Here is a 23,359-nt window from a genome sequence, read left to right on the forward strand (position 1 = left end):
GGCTCAACTTCAAAGTTATAAAAACAGGAATAAACCTCCCTCTTAGCATAGGAAAAATTCACAAGCTAAAACAAAAGATAATCTAACACATTTCTTTGCTATTACTTACAATTTCTGTAATTTTTAAATTTATCAGTTCAGGATCTTTTAGGAGCTGGGTTATGGATCCTCCCCCCCTGTGGATCCTCCCCTTAGGCTGGGGGGGGATCCTTTAGCAGTGGGCGGGCTTACGCCCACCCACTTCCCGGAACCCAATAGGTACAGAGTGTGCTCAGTGTCCTTTGTGACTGCCCTATTGGCTGGAGCTCTCCCTTCTTCTTCTCCTCTCCACCTGCCCTGCTAGTTGGAGCTCTCCCTTACTCCCTGGGCTGCTGCTGCTGCTGGCTAGAGCTCCCTCCCTAGACTGCTGCTACCACTGCTGCTGAGTCAGGGGTGGGGGGGCCTTGCCGGCCACCCCCCCCCACCATCTCTGGAGGGAGAAACTAAGACCCCCACCTTCACCATCACCACTACCACCTGTGGGGGTCCTTCCTGCCTGGCTGCCAGGGTTGCCGGAGCTGCTGCTGCTGCCGCCGGTGCTGTGCGTGTCCTGGGGAGCTGCTGGAGCCTGGAGGTGGAGGAAGAGGACTGCGCGATCCATCGGCTGCTGGGGGAGCCCATGAGACTCTGGAGACCACTGTGGAGGGGGCTGTTTTGGACTGAGTAATTTTCGAACTGTGCTCTAGTGGTGGGGGTCTATACTGTGTTTGTGGGGACACAGGGGGTGTGGCGTGGAGCCTGCCCCCTGGTCCATCTGTGTGTCCCCCCCCCAAACCCCCACCACCACCGTTGCCCCCTCCACCACCCACCCCCAACCCCACAGCCCATTTCCCATCTGCCTCCGCTCCTGCCTCTGGGACTCTGCTGCTTTCCTGGCCTGCCACGCTCTACTGACAGCGTTTGGGCCTGCAGCGGTGGGCAGGCGGCCCACACATTGACTTTTCGCAAGCGCTCGTGGGCGCACCTACCCCCCCCCCCCCAGACTGACCCCTTCCCCTTTTGCAACAGGCCCCCCAGCTTTGCCCTTTGCTGCCTACCCCCTTTGCCCTCTGTAGCCTTTTGCCCTTCCCCAGCTTCAGTTTGTTTGCCTGACCCGCCCTTTTCCCTCTGCAGTTTGGTTTCGTTGTCCCACCCCAGCCCTGCGGTTAGCCCCTTGGTTCCTCTGCCCCATTCCCAGCCTCGTTACTCCCTTGCGCCCCCCTTCCCCTGATTGACCCCTCCCCTCATGTGCCCATGCCCCCTCCCGTGCGCTTGTGCCCCCCATCACATTTTGGTTAATCACTGCACCCCCTTCTGTTATTGTGACCTTCCCTCCCTTAGTGTAACTAGAGGAAATTTTAAAAAATTAAAAAAGAATAAGAAAAAAAAAAAAAAAAAAAGGAGCTGGGTTACCTGCTTGGTCTCTCTCTTTGTCCTGAGAGGGAACCAACAAAAAGAGCACAAACAAAACCTTCCCACCCCCAGATTTGAAAGTATCTTTTTCCCCCATTGGTCCTTCTGGTCAGGTGCCAACTAGGTTAATTGAACAGATTAACCCCTTACAGGTAAGTGATTCTGAACCTCTGGCCATTAGGGATTTATGTTACTGCATACATAAAGGTTGTTACCCTTCCCTTTATATTTATGACAGGAGCCAGGAATGCTAGGTGCTTTTCCCAAGAGGTGTGGCGCAAGTGGTTAGAGGAGGCAGGGTGGGAGTTAGGACTCCTGAATTTTAAGCTGGACTCTGCAACAGACTCTCTCAATGACCTTGATCAAGTCACTTCACTTCTCTGTACCTTAGTTTCTCCATCTGTGAAATGGGTTATGTCATTTCTCCAACTGGGAAATGAGTTATGTCAGTATCAGTGAAATGATACTGATATAATTCACAGGTGGCTCAATTTATTAAGCGTTGCTCTGCTTGCATGGAAGATGCTGGGGAAGGGCAATTAGATTGTTTCTCTTTCTTGTTTAGCATCAGAAATGTCTGAGGATCTGAGGCAGCTGTGGTCTGGTCAGACTGCATTGAGACAGAATAATAGCCCCTTTCAACCTCTTCTCACATTCAAAGATGTTGCTGTTTTCCTTAGAACTGCTTCCAAATGAGCTCCATACCCCTGCTGGGGTCAAACTCCTAGAGCCCGTGCTGAGATTTTACTCTCACCTGTAATTATATGTTTTCTTGCAGTGTATTATTCATCCACTAGTGGTCCCTGTGCTGCATGCAGTTCAGCCAGGTACTATCCCTGGTAAACAAGGAAGACCAAGCTTGAGCTCAAGCTGGGTGGAAGCCTGTTGGTTTGTGATTATCATAAACAACTCATGATTAAGGCCTCTGATCTCCCATAGCATGACAACTCTTTACTCAGGGAAAGTCCTACCAAATTCAGGACCTGGCCCTTGAGTCTGTTACATTCCTACAGACTCATCTTAGATTTATCCGGCCTCTCGGGTCTGGCCAACCTGGATCTCCCATTACATGGATAACTATGTTCATGTGCAGAAGGCTGAGTGCTACAGAGGGGGATGAATCGATCCCAGCTTACGGAAGAGAGTGATTCCCCAACATGCAGTATTCTCCCTCTGGGTGCTTCTGGGAAGGAAACCAGCCCTGGGACAAACAGGTATCCCATGGGGCCACTTACCCTAAACCCAGCTCCTTGGGAGTAAGGTGGATGCAGAGGAAGAGCTAGGGAGGGTGCAGGGACCGATCCCCACCTTGTACATGTAACCCACACCCACTCCATTTTAGTTTAGTTAATAAGAATTTGCTGTGTGTATTTGGGTAAGATCTGGAATATTCAATAACCTGGGAGGTAATGTGTCCGATCCTTTGGGATTGGTAGAACCTTTTCTTGTATATGATGAAATAAGATTTACAGAATTTGTCATCATATTTGACGTGGGTATGTGGATGGGGGCCTGAGGCTGGGAACTGTGTGGTTTGGACATTTGAGTAACCAGTAAGACAATAAAGAAGCTGTTTTGTGCTAGTTTGGTGAATCTAAGTATTTGAATATCCACCAGCTTTTGGGGGATTGTCTGCCCCATTCTTTGCACTTCACCCTAATTGTGTGACCACAGCTGGCTCCCCACTAGGACCCCGGTCGCAGTGGCGTAGTCATGCTTGGGTACACATTACCACAGGTTAATTGGGTTTTTGGATCAGAACCTCGTGCTTGTCAAAATTAAATGTTGATATTGGAGAGTTTAAGGATTAAAAATCAGTGACAGTGAGTGACCCATGATCACTAATGTGGACACGAGAACGAATGGATACAAACTGGCCGGGGGGAAGTTTAGGCTTGAAATTAGATGAAGGTTTCTGACCATCAGAGGGGTGAAATATTGGAACGGCCTTCCGAGGGAAACGGTGGGGGCGACGGACCTGTCTGGTTTTAAGATTAAGTTGGATAAGTTTATGGAGGGAATGGTTTAATGATAAAACATAGTAGCCAAGGAAAACCAAGCAATGGTACATGAACAGCATAATGGCCAACAAGGGTCAGGCTAGAGACTCTTGCCTATATGCTCGGGGTATTACTGATCGCCATATTTGGGGTCGGGAAGGAATTTTCCTCCAGGGTAGATTGGCTGAGCCTCTGGAGGTTTTTCGCCTTCCTCCGCAGCATGGGGCAGGGATCACTAGCAGGAGGGTCTCAGCCGATTGAAGTCACTAAAACACAGGATTGGGGACTTCAACGGTAGAGTCCAGGGAAGGGTCTTGCGGCCTGCAGCATGCAGGGGGTCAGACCAGATGATCATAATGGTCCCTTCTGACCTTAATGTCTATGAGTCTATGAGTCTAAGATCCTGACAGAAAACGCCTGGAAGAACTGTGCTCACAAAGGGGGTTGTCTTTTAAGAAAAAAGCTCCAGAACGGGAACTGAAAAATCCGTTAATTGACAGTGATAAGAAAGAAGACCCAGCAAAAATGCTGGGGGTGAGAAACCAGCAGCAGCTTGAATGTGAACAAAACATAGCTGATATGGAAGGAGAAGGTGCTGTAAGAGAACGCCTGTGTTTGAACATGAACAAAGAATGGCAGATATTCGACTGCAGGAACTAGAAGCTAAGGCAAAAGTGGACAGACTTAAGCTTCAACTCAAAAGAATAATGGAACAACAGGAAGGGTATCATCCTGGAAAGCCAGCTCCTCTCAACAACAGAGATGGGGGTAGAATCTATCCAGTTTGTAACAATGTTGCTATGTTGTTTGACGCTAAGCAGTTGTCTGTGGGTAACCAAATTTACCTCAACACTGCCACCTTTTATGTAAATGCTTTTACTGTGAGCTCGGGTGAAGACAACCCCATAACTTGTGCAGAGAATGTAAAAGTCAATGGTAAAGGCTGTTTAAGGCAAATTTACCAGACAAGAGTGTGAATATTGTAATCCTCTATGAGTTTACCGTAAGTGGTGCCTTTAGCCAGAATCCATTTTGAATGGAATGGTGTTAAACATGAAGTTATAGCTGGTGTAAGAAAGTTATTGCCTAAAGATCTTTTGATTGAGGATGATATTAAAACTTTGTTAAATCAAGTTGATTGCATAAATCAGTCACAGGAGAGCAATAGTCCTGAACCTGTGTCTACTAGGGGCAAGGATTTGCCTGTGGAGGGTTTCTCCAAATGTTTGTCTGAGGAAGATGGCTGTTTAGCTGTGCAAAGAAGCAGTGCATATGTGGAGGAAATTTCTATGTGTCTGTCTGGTACCTCGAAAGTGAATCTGACATTAGATAGGGCTCAGGGAAATGTTTCTCTGAAGTTGGTGATCAGGTTAAAGCTATAACTGAGGAAGGAAGGGGGACAGTCTTGGGGAGTGATACATTGTTGGCTAGTAAAGCTTGGGGAAGTCAGCCTGGCCTAGGTAAAAGTGATGTGTTTAAAGTAGCGCAGTGTAATAAGACACTATTTGTGGGAAAACAGAAGTTTATCTGTTAAGGGAGGGGAAGGCAAAGAGAGTTTAGATGAGCAGAGGCAGCCTTCTGAGCTGATGGCTTTGTTTAATCAGCAGTTTGGGAAGGCCAGGTTAGTGGAACATGAGTATCCCTACACCTTACCTGTTACCAGTGTGGAGAATTGTGACAGTGAAGGAAATGTGCCTGTGTCTGTTGGGGGTAATGACTTGCCTATGAAGGGAGCTACCCCAATCTCCAGCAGTTGTCTGTGAATAACCATGTGTGCTGGGACAAAAGAAAGGAGATCCCAAGCTGTTTTTCTGTTAAAGGGGAATGTTTCTCCAGCTCTTTTCTATTTGTAAAGCAGACAGAAGAAGCCTGTCAGCTTATGATGGTTGAAAAGTTATCAGTTGACCCAAGATTGGTTCTGGATACAACTAAAGCCCAGGAAGGAAGTGGTCATAAATTTGTGTCTGCTAGGGATGATGACATTGCAACTATGTTGCATCCAGTTAATGTTATAAATAGCTCCCAGAGAAGGATTCTGGTGCTTCTATTTTGCCTGTTGCTAGTGTGTTGCTGGGTAAAGACTTGAAGGGAAGGGGTAGCTCAGTGGTTTGAGCATTGGCCTGCTAAACCTAGGGTTGTGAGTTCAATCCTTGAGGTGGCCATTTAGCGATCTGCGGCAAAAATCTGTTTGGGGATTAGTCCCGCTTTGAGCAGGGGGTTGGACAAGATGACCTCCTGAGGTCCTTTCCAAGCCTGATATTCTATGATATGACAACCTTGTCTGACCAGGGTGCTATCCTAGCCAGGACACAAGGAAAGCATGAAGGTGATTTGACTGTTACCCACTGACAGTGTGGAAACTTGTAACAAGGAAGAGAATGCTTCTAATCTTCTGACTATGAAGTCTAGCAGTTTACCTGAAAGGGGGTTGTATGTAGGGTGACCAGACAGCAAATGTGAAAAATCAGGATGGGGGTGGGGGATAATAGGAGCCTATATAAGAAAAAGACCCCAAAATTGGGACATCTGGTCACCCTAGTTGTAGGAAAATCCTCCTGATGGGCCAGAGGTGATTCTGGATGTATGTGACATGCAGAAGGAGTTTGGTGATTTGTCTGTTGTGCCAAAGTCAGTTCTGGACATAAATAAAGCTCAGAAAGAATCTGTTGCACTGCAGGATATTACAGAAGGAAAGGAATTTCTTGGTGAAGTCTTTAAAGTCTGTGAAAAGGAATTATTTCCACTGACTCTTAATGGGCCAGTGTTGATAGTAAACAGCAACATCTCTCTTCTGATGAAAGTGTGCTGGTGCCTAATGGACAAAGTCTTTCAAATGAAAATGAATCCACTGAATTTGCTTTAGAAAAAATCCAGTGTGGATAGCTTTGAGAAGATTTCAGGTGGAATAAAAATTGTTAGGGCGTTTAAACTTAACCAGCTTGTTGGGGAGACAATGCTGTTGTAACATGAATGTCTCCATGTTGATATTTTTAAGTAAGCAGTCTGTGACTCAGGTACTGAGGAAAGATCAGGTTACTAGTTTTTCAGAGCAGAACAGCCTTATAACTGAACCCACAAGGATGCAGGGGACAGCAGGCAAACTCTCATCACTAGATATTTTGGATACGACTTGTAGACTCTTAGTGGACTCGACATCTGATTCCATGTTGAAGCAGAGGTTGGTAATGGAAGGACAAAAGAACCTTGAGTCTAACACGCTAGTGAAAATGGATGGAATCTCTTTAAGACAGAGTCCAGCCTTGGAATTGGTAAACTGGTAAACAGGCTAGGGTCTGTGTAGATGCAAATTACCTGATTGACTGGAGGGAGAAAGACTTGCCTGTAGCTGTTAGCAAAAAGGACACACCCAGCCGGCCAATGGATTCTGTTAAGCAAAAGAGCTCAGATTTTGACTCTCTGGAACAGGGAGAAAGGGGAAAAAATTATCATGCTAATGAAAGCCACAGGTTAATCCTAAAATCAAAAACCCCAATGGTATTGAGCCAAAGACATGGCATAACAAAAATGATTGTGAATGTACACCTGCAAAGAATTTGATGTTAATGTTAATGCTAATGTTAATTTTTGTGATTGTGGTCCTGATACCAAGAACTGTAAAAATGTACAATGTGCATGTTTTGGGGGGAAACCCTTGAACATGTTGGGGGTGATACATAACAACTCATTATGTTGTAAAAGCCTTCATGGTTATATTGTTTCATTACGTGACAATACACACTATGTTAAAAGGCCTGGTGATACTGATATTCCAAAGTTAGTGCTTGTATCTAATCTTGAAACTGTACACAGCAGAAACAAATACTACAAGCTTGAACTGCTGTGCAAAAGAGCAAAATGAAGTGCAAAACCTCACAGCCTGCCTGGCTGAATGCCAGAGTAGTGCTCTCTGAAGAACATTAATGGCTATGTTAAGTCAACACATAGACCAAACTCTGGAATCACTAACATGTTTCACAAAGTATGGACTAAGATTTTGGCTGGGGCCAAAGCAGGCATCAATAATTTGGCTTTACAAAGAATTTAATGTAAACCCAGCTCACATCAATGTTGGAAGGTCCTTAAGGTGTATCCAGGAGCTCTAATTTTGCCCTTCCACACCCGTCTCACTTTGGGGGTGTGACACGTGACTAGAAAGGGTTAAACATCCTGCAAAATAAATAATCCTCAAAAGCCATGTGGGGAGATAATGTTTGTGTTTTTGTGTATTTACATACGTATGAGAAGGGTCAAGGATGTAATCATCAAGCTCTGTCTATGCTGTATTCTGATAATTCAGAGATCAAAAGAACATCCTAGCATTTAAATGAATTGTAAACATGGGATATCTCGGTATTCATCTCTCTTTGAAATGTCCTGTCAATGGTGGAGGAACAAGCAAATGGCCTTATGTTAATTGGTATAGCTAAGTACCGGTGAGGGACCTCCTTCAAAGTCATCCTAATGACCGTTTGTTCCCTGAGGACTTGTCAAAAGACATGAAATTGTATAAAAAATCATTGGGTCCTGATTCTGTCATCTCAGATCTGCTTAGGCTTCATCAGGGGAAGTTTGAGTCGCGAGACTGAGGTCCCAGTTATGCTGGTACGTTGTGAATATGAGAGTTGGACGTTGGACTATGACTTATGAACTATTTCTGAAAGAACTCTTTGCAACTACAAAGCTCACTATCTCTGCTATGAATCTGCACCTGAATGGATTGAACTCATGTCTGTAGGTATATTGATCTTTTAGCCATACTCTCTCTCTTTTGTTTTTTAATACATTTTAGTTTAGTTGATAAGAATTGGCCGTAAGTGTGTATTTGGGTAAGATCTGGAATATTCAATAACCTGGGAGGTAATGTGTCCGATCCTTTGGGATGGGTCGAACCTTTTCTTTTATATGATGAAATAAGATTTACAGAATTTTTCATCATATTTGACATGGGGACATAGATGGAGGCCTGAGGCTGGATCACTTTAAGGGAACTGTGTTGTTTGGACTTCTGAGTAACCAGTAAGGTAATAAAGAAGCTGGTTTGGTGAATCTAAATATTGGAATATCCACCAACTTTATGGGGATTGTCTGCCCTATTCTTTGCAGTTCACCTTAATTGAGTGACCATAGCTGGCTCCCCACTAGGACTCTGGTCACAGCCCTAGAGAGGGAAAGGCAGAGCATGGTCAGTTGCTGATGCTGCTAGCACCCTGCAGAGGCATTTCAGAGCTCTGTGCCCCTTATACACCCTCCCTAGCAAGGCAGCGGCTGGAGGCAGTGTGAGAAAAGTCTCTGGTATCCAGGAGCAAGCAGGGTTCTGTCTCTTTCAGACTCTGAGCAGGAGACGGGTCAAGCTGCTGGTGTGCTCAGCAAAGTCATAGTGAGGAGTCTCCCTTCTTCCACAGGGGTCCCCCATCTCTTCCTCTACATGCCCGTCTAGCTATCAGTGGAAGGAACTTCCAAGGTATCCCTGTAATTGGAATGCTCAAGGCTTTGTTTTAATCTTCTTCTTCTTCCCTCTTTCTCTTCTGTGGTTTTTCTTTGCTCCTTTCCCCCTCCTCTTTGCCCCCTCCTGGGTCAGTCAGTGGGGGGAGAGGACCCCATTACTGGGACACGCATCCTAATAAAAAAAAAAAAATTAAAATAATGGAGATATCCCATCTCCTAGAACTGGAAGGGACCTTGAAAGGTCATTGAGTCCAGCCCCCTGCCTTCTAGCAGGACCAAGTACTGATTTTGCCCCAGATCCCCAAGTGGCCCCCTCAAGGATTGAACTCACAACCCTGGGTTTAGCAGGCCAATGCTCAAACCACTGAGCTATCCCTCCCCCCCAGTCACATCCCTTATGTTTGGCTTTTGCTGAGAAAGACCCTTTGGGCACCAGTGGACATAGGCGGCAAGTTCCATATCCACGTGGTGCTCAGGCACCAGCAATATTCAGAGCCAGGGGCCCAGCTTCAGCAATACTTGGGGCCGGGTGTCTCCCTCACCCCCGGCCCCACCTGCAGTCCCCCCATGCCTTCCCCAAGTGTTCCCTGGCCCCGACTTGCTGCCCCCGCCCCGCTCGCCTTTCACGCCCCAGAGCAGTGTCCCTGTCTCTTCCCTGTGCTGCATCCCAGCAGCACCTGCTGCCGTAGGGTCCTAGTGCCCCCCATCTCCGCTGCCAGGGCAGACTGACTCTGAGCCTGCCCTTCCCCCTCAGACCCTTTCCTTTTCCAATGGGCCAATGGGACCCCCCAGCAGCACAGGGGACCCCCCTGCCCACAGTCACCGCTCCTGCCTCATGCTGGGCAAGGAGGCAGCCCCATCCCTCACCCCCAGTGAGGCTACAGTCAGGGGCAACAGCAGGGGAGGAGGCGCATGCAGCACCCTCCGGCACCCACCATGGGGGAGGCGAAGGAGATTCCAGGACCTGAGAGGGACCCTAGGAGCACATGCAGTGACAGTGGTGGGTGTGAGTGTGCTGCTGGGGGGGCAGGAAACGGGGGCTCCTCCCCCAGAGCTTGCTGCTGCTGCCGGCATGGAGAGAGCTGGGGGGAGGCCTCCTCTCTGGCCCCTGTCCCAGAGTAGCCTGCCTGCATCCCAAACTCATTCCCAGCTCTGCCTCACCCCAGAGCCCACACCCCCAGTCAGAGCTTTCACCCCTCCACCGCACCCTCAACCCTCTACCCTAGCCCTGAGCCCCTCCAGCACCCCAAACACCTTATCCCCAGTCCCAGCCAGAGCCCTCACCCCCCACACTCCTACTCTCGCCCTGAGCCCCTCCCACACTCCAAGCCCCTCATCTACACCCACACCCCACAGCCCTCACCCCTGCACCCCATCCCTCTGCACCCCTCCCATCCCCAAACTCCCGCCCAGAGCCTGCACCCCAATCCCCTGCCCCAGCCTAGGGCCTGCACCCCAGACCTCCTCCCTCACCCAAACTCCCTCCCAAAGCCTTGGGCAGGTGGGGGGCGGAGTTTGGGTGGGAGCGGGTTCTGGGCACCACCAACATTTCTACAAACCTGCCACCCCTGCCAGTGGAGGGGATGGAATGGGAGGGGGCTGTTCTAAAAGTATCAGCTGGGCTAGGTCAACCATGGTGCTGTAGCAGGGTGGGGGTGGGGGAGTAACTGTGGGGTGGAACTAACTAAGGGTGAGATTCTTGGAATCACCTTCCGCTTTCTAAGATAGCAAAAGGATGAGAAGATTTTTGCTGTCAGCAGAACGTCCCAGAGCCCATGAATCACCCAGCACCAGTGCCAGCTGCTGGAAACTCCCCTCCACTGCCTCCAGCTGACTCTTATGGCTCCATGAGGAGTTATTCCTTCCTGACACTGTCTGGAGATTAGGCTGCGAGTCTGTCAATGCGGTCATGGAAGTCACGGGTTCCGTGACTTTCCCTGACCTCTGTGACTTCTGCAGTGGCTGGTGCTGGTGCAGGGACTGCCCGAGCCAAGCAGCCCCTGGGCCAGCAGCAGCAGTTCGGATGTATGTGAAGAGGCTCAGGGCTAGGGACAGGAGGTTGGAGGGGGTGGGGAGGGGCTTATCTGGGGGTGGGTGGCTCCCCAGCTCGCACTGGCATCTCCTAGGTGGCGGAGGGGCCAGGGGACTCCATGCCGTGCACTGCCCGTGCCCTCAGGCCCCGCTCCCACCGCTCTCATTGGCTGTGGTTCCCGACCAATGAGAGCTGCTCAGCCGGCGCTTGTGGTGGAAGCAGCACGCGGAGCCCCCTGGCCCTTCCGCCGTCTAGGAGCCGCAGGGACACGCGGAGCTGGGTAGGGAGCCCCTGCCAGCCTCGACAACCCTCCCAACCCCAGCATCAGCGGGGATCCCGGGCCATGCGCTGCTGCCTGCGCACCCCCCACAGCAACAGCAGAGTCCCGGACCATCTCCCCCAGCACCTGCAGCACCCCCGGCTACCCTCCCAGAACACCCACGGCCCCCCACCCAAGTTTTAGTCAGCGGTATATAGTAAAAGTCATGGACAGGTTACGGGCCGTGAATTTTTGTTTACTTCATGTGACCTGTCCATGACTTTTACTAAAAATACCCATGATTAAAACGTAGCCTGAATCATAGGGTATGTCTAACTGCCTATGTTACAGTGCAGCTCCCGGCGATAAACCACTGTCTATATTGGCGCTTTTAAGCACTAAAACTTTTGTCGCTCGGGGGGGGGGGGGTTCACATCCCTGAACGACTGAAGTTTTAGCACTGAAAGTGGCAGTGTAGACACACCCATATGTTTTCAGTTGTAATGGCCCAAATCACAGCAACTGCCCTGTATGCAGGGCCAGCTTTAAGCCGATTCGGCCAATTCCCCGGAATGGGGCCCTGTGCCTAAGAGGGCCCCGCAACGTCCGGAGCTGCCGGCAGAGCGGGGGGGGGGAAAAAAAAAAGCTGCATCCTGCTTCTCCCCCCTCCCTCCAGCGCTTGCGCCTCCATACAGCTGATCAGCGCAAGCCTGGGAGGGAGGGGTGAGGAGGAGAAATGCGGCGTGCTGGGGGAAGACGCGGGGCCAGGGCAGGGATTTGGGGAGGGATCCAATGGGGCAGGGAGGGGGCGGAGTCGGGGCAGAGTTGTGGTGGGGGGGGGCGGGGCGCGAGACAATTCGCGTCCCAGCGTGCAGCCCCTCATCTGCTAAAGCCAGTCCTGCCTGTACGACTAGAACAGGCCCATTCAAATGGTGATGCTTTACATTTAGATAATAAAACCTTTCTCTCATAGTCCAAAGTGCTTTACAACCATTCAGTCATTCCCCTTATAATGTAGGTGAGTAGCCTCCTTTTACAGATGGGGAAACTGAGGCATAAGGCAGGGAAATGATTTGCCTGAGTTCACACAATAGGAGTCAGCAACAAAACTAGGGATTGAACTCCAGAATCCTAGTTGCAAATTAGCTGTTTTGACAACTAGCTGCCCCACCTTCCAGAGCCAGGAAATAGAACCCAGTCCAGATTTTTACCCCCACCCCCATTCTAGCCACTAGACCCTACTCCCCTCCCAGACGTGGGGATAGCACTGAGGAGTCCTGACTCCCAGCTCCCTAACCCACTAGATAAAAGCCCTCTGAGGTAGGGAAAGTTGATCCCTTTCTTTTCTGCACTCTGTCCTGTCTGTCTGATTTCCAAACACTAACACTCCAAAGCAGATGGTAAAAAACCCATGGGAACATTTACTAGACAACAAAAGTTTCACAATGGCCCCCATAATCCACAAGTTCTGCCTTTGCGCTTGGTGACAGTCATGGGTGTTGCAGAATCAGAGAAGCTACAGCTGAGAAAAGCTTCTGAATAATCATTTCCTTGCTAACAGTTCCTCACCATTCACATGAAAGTGCCTTCTCCAGTTTACTTCAAATGGGAGAACATTCCCATGGTATAACAAACACAAAGGGTGTATAATATATGGAGATATACCTATCTCATAGAACTGGAAGGGACCCTGAAAGGTAATTGAGTCGAGTCCAGCCCCCTGCCTTCACTAGCAGGACCAAGTACTGATTTTGCCCCAGATCCCTAAGTGGCCCCCTCAAGGATTAAACTCACAACACTGGGTTTAGGAGGCCAATGCTCAAACCACTGAGCTATCTCTCTCCCAAAATATGGAGATATACCTATCTCATAGAACTGGAAGTACTGACATAATGTAGCTGACGCACAGCGTAGGTGACACACAGTATAATTGACACATGGTATAACTGACATAGGGTAGCTGAAACACAGTGGAGGTGACTCATAGACTCATAGACTCATAGACATTAAGGTCAGAAGGGACCATTATGATCATCTGGTCTGACCCCCTGCATGCTGCAGGCCGCAAGACCCTTCCCTGGACTCTACCGTTGAAGTCCCCAATCCTGTGTTTTAGTGACTTCAATCGGCTGAGACCCTCCTGCTAGTGATCCCTGCCCCATGCTGCGGAGGAAGGCGAAAAACCTCCAGAGGCTCAGCCAATCTACCCTGGAGGAAAATTCCTTCCCGACCCCAAATATGGCGATCAGTAATACCCCGAGCATATAGGCAAGAGTCTCTAGCCTGACCCTTGTTGCCCATTATGCTGTTCATGTACCATTGCTTGGTTTTCCTTGGCTACTATGTTTTATCATTAAACCATTCCCTCCATAAACTTATCCAACTTAATCTTAAAACCAGACAGGTCCGTCGCCCCCACACGGTATAACTGACACACAGGGTGTAACTGACATAATGTAGCTGACACAATGTAGGTGACACACGGTATAACTGACACAGTGTGTAACTCAGGGCTTTTCTACACTTACATTTTATAGCGCTCTAACTTGCTGGCTCAGGGGGGTGAAAAATCACGCCCCTGAGCGCAGCAAGTCTGAGCACTTTAAAGCACTAGTGTAGACAGGCTCCGAGTGCTGGGAGCCACTCTCCCAGCACTCAGAGCTAATCCTCTTGGCAGCGCTTTGAAATTTCCAGTGTAGACATACCCTCACATAGTGTAGCTGACATACAGTGTAGGTGATGTGGTATTACTAACACACAGGGTATAACTGATATAATGTAGCTGATACACAGAGTAGGGGACACACAATATAACTGACACACAGGGTGTAACTGACACATTGTAGCTGACGCACAGTGTAGGAGACACACGATATAACTGACACACAGGGTGTAACTGACACATTGTAGCTGACGCACAGTGTAGGAGACACAGGATATAACTGACACACAGGGTGTAACTGACACATTGTAGCTGACGCACAGTGTAGGAGACACACGATATAACTGACACACAGGGTGTAACTGACATAGTGTAGGTGACACAGTGTAGGTGACACAAGGTATAACTGACACACAGGGTGTAACTGACACACAGGGTGTAACTGACACAGTGTAGCTGACACACAGTGTAGGTGACACACAGGGTGTAACTGACATAATGTAGCTGACACACAGTGTAGGTGACACACAGGGTGTAACTGACATAGTGTAGCTGACACACAGGATATAACTGACACAAAGGGTGTAACTGACATAGTGTAGCTGACACACAGTGTAGGTGACACACAGGGTGTAACTGACATAGTGTAGCTGACACACAGGATATAACTGACACAAAGGGTGTAACTGACATAGTGTAGCTGACACACAGTGTAGGTGACACACAGGGTGTAACTGACAGTGTAGCTGACACACAATGTAAGTGACTTGGCAAAGCCCGGCGAGGTGACGGCTTCCCTGCAAGGAGGGGCAGAGCGTCCCACCCTGCGCCCAGCGGGGCTGAGACTCCACGCCCCTTCGCAACAAGCCACACCCCCTTCCCTTAGGCCACACCTCCCGAGGGAAGTCTCGCCCGCTTCCTGCAGCCTGGCGGCTGATAACGAGCCACACCCACCCGCTAGACCACGCCCCCGGCACCACCCAGCCCTTCCGCCGGCTGAGCCCGTTACCACATGTCCCCTGCCCCTCCCACACCGAATCCCGGTTGCTGTGGTGACCAAACCCCGCCTCCCCGCTGCCTCTTCCGGCTGCCCGCATTTGCGGTATGGCCCTTTTGCAGCAGCGGCGGCCGTAAAGCGCAGAGCGGGCTGGGAGCGGCGGCGGCTCATTGGCTTTAGGTCCCTCTTCCCCCTCCTGGAGAGAAGCGCCCCGCCCCCGCCGCGCGTGAGTGCCCGGCCGGGCCCCCCGCCCGCAGGGCTGGGAGAGGTGGGGGCGGGTTAGGGGTCACGGTGGGGGCGGGGCGGCATCCCTGGGCCCGGCGGGGGGCGGTCACGGGGGCGGTGGGGTAGGGGCCCGTTCGTGGCGCTGGCGTGAGTGGGGTTGGAGCCGGCCCCCGGGGTGGGTAGGGACAGGGTGATGGGGTTGGGTCACAGGGACGTATGTGTCTAATCACCATGTGTAATGTGGGGTCCCCGGGGTCCCTCCAAGGACCCGGGCAGTTGTATAAATCCTGGGGAGTTACCCCAGCATCTCAGCCGAATCCCAAATCTGGTGTCAATTTTTAGCTCCCCAAATTCAAGTCCCCCCCACCCCTCCCCGGGAGGTTTCAGTTGGATGGCTCCTCCTTCGCTTCTTGTGCTGCCCAACTGCTTCTGTGCCCCACCCTAAGCCTGGCTGCATCTCCACGCTGGGCCAGGGAGCCCCGTATAAGCAACCACCTCACCCAAAGGTGGCTGCCTCTCAGCATGGGGTAAAGGATCCCTGCAGAGGTATTGTTTGTAAAGTGCTTGGGAATGAAAGGAGCTATAGAGATTTGTTCATCAGATTTCTTTTATTTTTATTATGTGTATCGCAGTAACACTTTGCAACCTCAGCTGCGGTCAGGACCCCATAGTGCCAGGTGGTACAAAGAGACCTCATAAGAGATGGTCCCTGTCCCACAGAACTGAATATTTTTTTCTCCTTTAGGACAATGGATTCACGCTTCACTCGTGGGAAATCTGCCATCCTGGAGCGGTCTCTGACCCGGCCAAAGACGGAGGTCAGCCTGAGCGCGTTCTCTCTGCTCTTCTCCGAGATAGTCCAGTACTGTCAGAACCGGGTTTACTCCGTCTCAGAGCTGCAGAACAAGCTCTCTGAGCTGGGCCAGCAGGTGGGAGCTCGCATCCTGGATGTGCTGGTCATGCGGGAGAAAAACGGCAAGCGGGAGACCAAGGTCATCAACATTCTCCTCTTCATCAAGGTGACGGTGTGGAAGGCCTTGTTCGGAAAGGAGGCAGACAAGCTGGAGCAGGCCAACGACGATGACAAGACCTACTACATCATCGAGAAAGAGCCGCTTATCAACACGTACATCTCAGTGCCCAAGGAGAACAGCACGCTCAACTGTGCCTCCTTCACAGCTGGCATCGTGGAAGCCATCCTCACCTACAGCGGCTTCCCCGCCAAGGTGACAGCCCACTGGCACAAGGGCACCACCCTCATGATCAAATTCGATGAGTCCGTCATCGCGCGAGACAAAGCCCTGGACGGCCGCTGAGCGCACTGCGGGGGGAGCTGACGTGCTGCTCTTGTACATATGCACTGTGTAACTAAAAGGACTGTGCTAGGGTGTCCTCAAAGAGGTGCCCTGGCTTGTCTGGGGCAGGATGTGTGTAGATCAGAATGGACCTGCATGAAGCAGAGGGGGTCTCAGCCCAGTTCCAGTGGAACACATCTCTCCATCATATCAATTGCTCCTCTTCCCCTCCCCGACCCCTCTGTTCAATTCTTGGCTTCTGCCAAGGATGCCAACTGGCAACCAAAGATGCATCTACACTGAAGCTGGCAGATGTCATTCCCAGCTCGGGTAGGGATATGCAGGCTGGTTCTGACTGAGCTAACAGTGTAGCAGTGGTGGCACAGGCGCGTGGCTGGGGCTGACCACCCTGTACGTACCTAGGATCTCGGACAGGATTGTGCTCAGGCAGCTAGCTTGAGCCGCAGCCCCTGCCAGAACATGATCCAGTCTGAGATCCTAGGTACGTACTCTGGTGGCTAGCCCTTGCTGCTGCTGTTTTTAGTGTGCCAGCTTGAACAGAGCTAGCGTGTGCATCGCCACCTGAGTGGGAATTACACCTCCCTGTTGTGTGTAAACGTATTCAGATTCTGAACTCTGCTCTTGCCCAAGAGATGGTCTCTCCCGCATGCAGAGCTGAGATATGTTGGTGGGGGCAGCATCAGGAGGTTTTTTTTCCCATGTGCCTAACCCCCCACCTCCAGAGCTGAGCGGAGAGCAAGTTACCCACAGGAGCTGGGTGTGTGACTTCAAGATTGGAGAAAACTGAAATTTCCCCCCGTTTAATAAAATAGTCAAGAAGTGCTGGTTCCTGGGCTGCAGCGTCTTTACACCTAGGCTGCTGCTTCTGCTCTGGCCTATTTCAGCAGTTCTGACTTCTGCTTTCTGACTGCTTGAGTGCGTGGGACTCAGCGTGGTTCTTAGTGGGACAGACAGCCACGCCCCGGAACCACTCGCTCAGCCAGCTCCAACTAGCTGCCCTGACTGGCAGTCCTAGCAAAGCCCAGCACTGAACACTCCTCTGCCTTCTAGAGCGGATCCCTCCAAGGCAGGTTTGAGACACATTGGTGGGGAGGGATAGGGACAGAGTTTGTGTCAGAAGCTTCCTCTTCTGCTGCCCATGAAGCAGGTTCTGAATGGGTCAGTTAGTCTGAGGGTTAAAATGAAGCTTTTTGTGGGGCCCAAATCCAGCTTTTCCTTTCAAAGCATAGCACGCTCGCCCTTTCAAACCACGGCATGTACGCTCAGTGCCTGGTGAGGATGGAAACACAAAACTAGACAGCACAAGGGCTCTTTACCATGCCAACAGCCAAGCTGTCCTCAGACAAGATTTAACATGCTTCTTGCCTGAAAGGTGACCTGCCACAGGGAACATGTTCTCTGTTGCTGTTGCTTTGTAGTGTACGAAGGAGATCTGAATGTGGGAGCAGTGGGGGTTTTCTTCAAAAACTTCATGCTTCGTTTAACCTTTGAAACAGCTGAGATGTGATGTCTGGCAGCCTCTGCTCTTGCTAGAGGAGTTGCTGCCCCTAAACATTCAGTAGGCAATGAGTTGTGATTACCTTATTCCACCCCCACAGTGAAAGCTTAATGAAAGGGACACGACTGGCTTGAAAACAAATCTCACTGAAAACTCTGCATCTGTGCCAGTTGCGAGTAACTCCTAATATCACTTTGATAGGATGCAGTTAGCAAAGAAAAGAGAGTGCTCTTTTCTGCTCCTTTCCTTTGTGCAGCAATTCCATGCCGTCAGTTTCACTATTCCTCTGTTGTCAGTTTCTTCCTGGCTGAAAAGAGCATTAAAAGCATCAACAGAGGCGCAAGCTTCCCCTCCCCCTCACACAGCTTTTTTTTTAAAAGGAGCTCGAGTTAAAATGGAAATATTCAGAATGTTGTTATATAAAGGGAGGTTCTGTCAAAAACTGGAATTTTCAAATCCTCATGTTGACAGTGAGCCCCTTTCAACCAGAGACTCAGATCCTTTGGATCTTTACCAAGTTAATAATTTTTTCCTAGCTAACAAACTAAAATTCAGTTTAGTGAAATGGCCTTTTTTCATTTCTCTCTGTCAGGTTGTAACCCTTCCCCATCCCCATTTCAAGTTCATCGCTCATTCCCTGGTTCACAAAAAAACGGATTGTTTTGCATTCTGTGTGGTGCTGGTTTTATTGATCACTTTTCTATTGTACTTGCTCTTTGGGGAATGAGTGCTGTAGATAATCTTGGGAAAGCCTAGCAGGACCTGTCTAACTCTACAAATAAAATCAGTTTATACCCAGCCTGCATGTGCGTGTGTCCTCAACGCTTGAGTCTCAAAGCAAGGTTTTGTTCCAGGCACCATTAAAGAACAATAAGCAACAGGTTCTCACAGTTGCGGATTATGTGGGTCATCTCTTGAAAGTGAAAGTGTCGCATAGACATTTCCCCTCTATTCTAGTTCTTATGTGAGCACCCTTTTGTTCATGATTGCTTGCATTCTGACAGTTAAGGCACTGTCATCTTCCTTCACTTTAAGCATACATGCCACCCCGTAAATTGTTTACATGGAAAATTAATGTTAGGGTATTTTAGCTGTCTTTAGTACAATGGGAGGTTCTGTTACACTGTGGCAGTTATTGATGCCCAGAGTCTGCGTGGAGCGGATGTACTGCTGGTGTGTAGGCAGCCCAAGGGACACCCCAGAGTTCGTTGCCTGTTGCCATTGGTATAACTGTAGCGCTGAGAGGCCCCAACCCAGATTGGGGCTGCATTGGGTTGGGTGATGCACACACACACACGGCTTGTCTTCACTATCGTGCTAAATTGGTACCACTATGATCAATGCAGCGGTGGCGATTTAGCGGGTCTGGTGAAGATATGCTAAGTCTACGGGAGAGCACTCTCCGGTTGATGTAATTAATCTGCCTCAACGAGAGGTGGAAGCTATGTTGATGGGAGAGCGTCTCCTTCTAGACATTGCATTAAGTTGATGTAAGTTACGTCACTCAGGGGAGTGGTCTTTTTACACCCCTGAGCAACTTAACTTATGTCAACTTAAACGGTAGTGTAGACAAAGCCACAGGGAGGCACAGCCCCTGCACCAAAGAGGTCACTGTGGAAACAGGCAAAAGATGAGGGGAACTGACTTGTCCAAGGTCACACAGCAGGTTGGTGGCAGAGCCTGGGGAAGGATACTGGTCTCCTGACTCCTAACCCCAATGCACCAAATGCACGCTCCAGTTATCACCTTCCCCAAGGTGTTCCTTTCAACCAAGGAGAGGGAAGGGGTGGTTGAAACCATCACATCCCCTTCCACACCCCCACAGGTCCATAAGGTACAGGTGCAAATCAAGGCAGCTTGATTACTATAGGTTCCACCTGCTCAGAGCGTGGCCAATTGGGCAGCTTTCTTTAAGCTAAAGAGGACAAAGGCCCAGATCCACAAAGGTGCTTAGGCGCTTATGGCTCAGGTTTACATACCTAAGTTCTAGTTTTAGGCTTTGCTGTGATCCACAAATCTTCCAATCCCTGTAGGCACCTAAATTCATTTGGCACCTAATTTTTAAACGGAAAGGTTCCCTCAACATCTGTGTTTCTATCTCTGGGCATGTGCATGGCAGCGTCTAGCCTTCTGGCTGCCTCTCTTCCCCCCCAGTCCCCATTCACAAACCTGGGGAAGATGGGATTCCAGCTAAGTTGCAGGTGGGGCCTGATCTGGTAAGGTGCTCGGAGGCTGCCTGCTGGATCAAGTCCCACTCAAAATCCAGCTGCTGGAGGAGGTAGTGCTGCCCACCTAACCATTTTTAGCCCAGGGGTTAGAGCACTCACCTGGGCTGTGGGAGACCCCGTTTCAATTCCTTCCTGTTCCAGGGGGAGATTTGAACAAGGGTCTCCTACCTCTCAGGAGTGTGCTCTAACCACTGAGCGACGGGATAATATAATGTGGGGCTTCCTCGGTCTCCTGTTGAAGCTCTTTGGTTAGTTAGCCACAGTGGAACAGCTTCAATAGGAGAGACTAATAGACACCCACATCAGAGCAGCTCAGTGGTTAGAGCATGTGATGATGATGGGCGATCACTCATTACTGGGTATGATCATCTTCCATGGGAGTTATGGGTCCTCAGGTGGCTAATGAGGCCAATCCTTGAACCACAAGTTCTATTACAATAAGGGCAGATATTTTCAGGCTCAGCAGGAGGCTGACAACCATGACTGGGAGCCAGTCTCTCCTTCCTCCTGTGCCTCTTGTCCTCTTCAGCTTGTCAGCAAACAAGTTCAAAATGTAGGGGACCATCACGTAGGACTTCATTCCATTTTAGTGATCCTGGGCAAGTGTCAATGTCAATATTACACTTTTTTAGATTGTCTTTCAGCAAGTCCTTATAACGCTTCCGTTGTCCACTCACGTTACGGTGCCCTTCTTTCAGCTGAGAGAACAGGACCTGTTTTGGGAGGCGATGGTCTAGCATCCGGACAACGTGACTAGTCCAGCGGAATTGCTGACGGATGATCATTGCCTCCATACTGGTGGTCTTTGCCTCTTCCAGAACACTAATATTGGTGCGCCTGTCTTCCCATTTGATCTTCAGAATCTTACAAAGGCAGCGTTGATGGTACTTCTCACGGACTTTCAAGTGGTGTCTATAGGTTGTCCAAGTTTCGGACCCATACAACAGTGTTGGGAGAATAACAGCTTGGTAAACAAGAAGCTTGGTGTCTGTCGAATGTTGTGATCTTCAAAAACCCTGTGCTGTAAATGAGAAAAGGCTACACTGGCACAACTCAGGCAATGTTGAATTTCTGCATCAATATCTGCCTTCGATGAAAAATGACTTCCAAGGTAGAGGAAATTATTGACATTCTCCAGTGCCATTCCATTAATTTTGATAGATGGGGCATGTAATACCTCATTTGGAGAGGGCTGATAGCGCATTTTAGTCTTCTTGATATTAAGAGTGAAACCAAGACATGAGTAAGCATCGGCAAACACATTCAAGATCTTTCTCAGAGTGGGCGAAGATTGCGTTGTCATCAGCAGACTGAAGTTCCACAATAGATGTTGTGGAAATCTTACTCTTGGCTTTCAGCCTGCTACACCGGAACAGCTTTCCGTCCATTCTGTAAATGATTTCAACGCCAGCTGTAACCTGCCCAGCAATTAATTAAAGAATGACGGCAATAAAAACCTCAAACATGGTTGGAGCGATGATACAGCCCTGTTTGACTCCTGTTTGTACTTTGAAAGGTTCACTCTGGGAGCCAGTGCTGCTCAGAACAGTCACTTTCATGGTATCATGAAGCAATTTTGGGACATTGATGTATTTATCAGGACATCCAATCTTAGAAAGTACAGTCCAGAGGGCACAGCGATTCACTGAATCAAAGGCTTTAGTTAGATCAATAAAAGCCATGTACAGTGGTCGGTTTTGCTCCCGACACTTTTCTTGCAGCTGCCCTGCTGTGAAGATCTTATCCGCAGTTCCACGACATGGTCGGAAACCACTGTGACTCTGGTAAGATTTCTTCTGACAGGCGCAGAAGGCAGGTTGCAAGGATCTGTACCAGAACTTTGCCTGCAATGGCTAAGAGGGAGATCCCATGATAATTTCCACAATCCACTTTATCCCCTTTCTTGAAGAGAGTGACAATCAGGGCATCCCTCATTTCACTGGGTATTTCCTTCTTTATTCAGATTTTAAGGATAAGCAGGTAAAGCTGCCAAATTAGCTCTGGTCCACCATCTTTAAAGACTTCAGCGGGGATCTCCTCTAGACGTGCTGCCTTGTTCTTCTTCATCTGCTTGGTGGCATTGTGTACTTCATACAAATTGAGAGTGTCTCTGAGCTCATCCCTAAATGGTTGTTGAGGGATTTGCTCGAGGACTTCATCTGCAACCATAGAATTATGGTTAAGGAGATCTTCAAAATGTTCTTTCCAGCTAGAATTGATGGCTTCATTGTCCCTCAGAAGGGTGAAGCATGTACCTGTGAGGACCATGTACCTGTAGGGTGTCCACATCCTTTCTCCCCTGCACCAGGAAGGGGGAGTAAATTGAACTGGGGGTTCCCTCATCCCAGGGGAGTGCTCTAACCACTGGGATAAAAGTTGTATGGTGAGCAGCAGCACCATCTCCTCTGGCCGGTTTTGGGTGTAGCGAGGTAGGTGCCAAACCACGAGAACTGACTTAGGTACCAGAGTCAGCTGATTGCAGACAGTGGGTTCCTGGTTGTGGCTCATGAAGCAGAGTCCTGTAGCCTGGACTTGAGTGCCTATCTCTGAGAGAGGTCGAGCGTAGGACCCATCCTGTCGTCAAGATCTCCCTCTCTTATTGGCTAGCGTAGGTGGCTCCCCGCCTTCTGGCCTGGCTTTGTGGATTGCATGCTAAGGCAACACCCCCCACCCCCAAGCCCTGCCCCTCATTGCATAGGAGCCTAACTCAGGCCTTGTGGATCGCAGGGGATTTCCTGTGATTTGCTAAGCACCATGCTGCTCAGTGGCACAGGACCTGAGTCCCTTTTTGGAGTTGGGCTGAAGTGCCAACTGAAGCTCTGCAAGGGCACCAACCACAAAGGAAGCTGAGGTTGGCACTTGGGTGAAAAAATTATTCACACAGATCTTTACACTCCACCTACCCTCCCCACAACCCATTTTCTTAATGCTGCCAACTTTCCTTGGCCACTGCGAGAGTTTCAAATATCCACCTTTGTGCTGTAAAATCTCAGCACAGCCAACTCCTTGTCCTCCTTCAAATACCTTTGGTGTGAGGTCTTGTGTGCTGAGTCCCCACCACTGGCCATCATGTTCTCATTGCTGCCTCATGCAGCTGTTTTTACAGTTAGCCTGGATGCTCTTTGGAACAGGGACTGTATCTTTGGTCTGTGGCTGTACAGCACCTAGCACAATTGGGCCTGGTCCATAACTGGGTTTCCTGGGCACTACCGTAATACACATAATTAATAATGTACAGCACCTAGCACAATGTGGGCCTGGTCCAT

At 49.6% G+C, this 23,359-nt stretch overlaps 1 protein-coding gene across 2 annotated transcripts; it reads left to right on the forward strand.

The window, feature by feature from the left end:
• Positions 1-14,937: 14,937 nt before the first annotated feature.
• Positions 14,938-17,129, forward strand: TRAPPC5 (trafficking protein particle complex subunit 5). Of its 2 annotated transcripts, none has more exons than XM_054012625.1 (2): positions 14,938-15,094; positions 15,797-17,129. In XM_054012625.1, exon 2 carries the CDS (start codon positions 15,801-15,803, stop codon positions 16,365-16,367), a length of 567 nt encoding a protein of 188 aa, XP_053868600.1. In that variant the 5' UTR covers positions 14,938-15,094; positions 15,797-15,800; the 3' UTR covers positions 16,368-17,129. The 2 variants fall into 2 exon arrangements, with proteins under 2 accessions (XP_053868600.1, XP_053868598.1); XM_054012623.1 differs by having other exon boundaries at positions 14,938-15,052.
• Positions 17,130-23,359: the final 6,230 nt, after the last annotated feature.

The sequence above is a fragment of the Malaclemys terrapin genome, chromosome 23 (genome assembly GCF_027887155.1).
Source record: "Malaclemys terrapin pileata isolate rMalTer1 chromosome 23, rMalTer1.hap1, whole genome shotgun sequence".
Lineage (NCBI taxonomy): Eukaryota > Metazoa > Chordata > Testudines > Emydidae > Malaclemys > Malaclemys terrapin.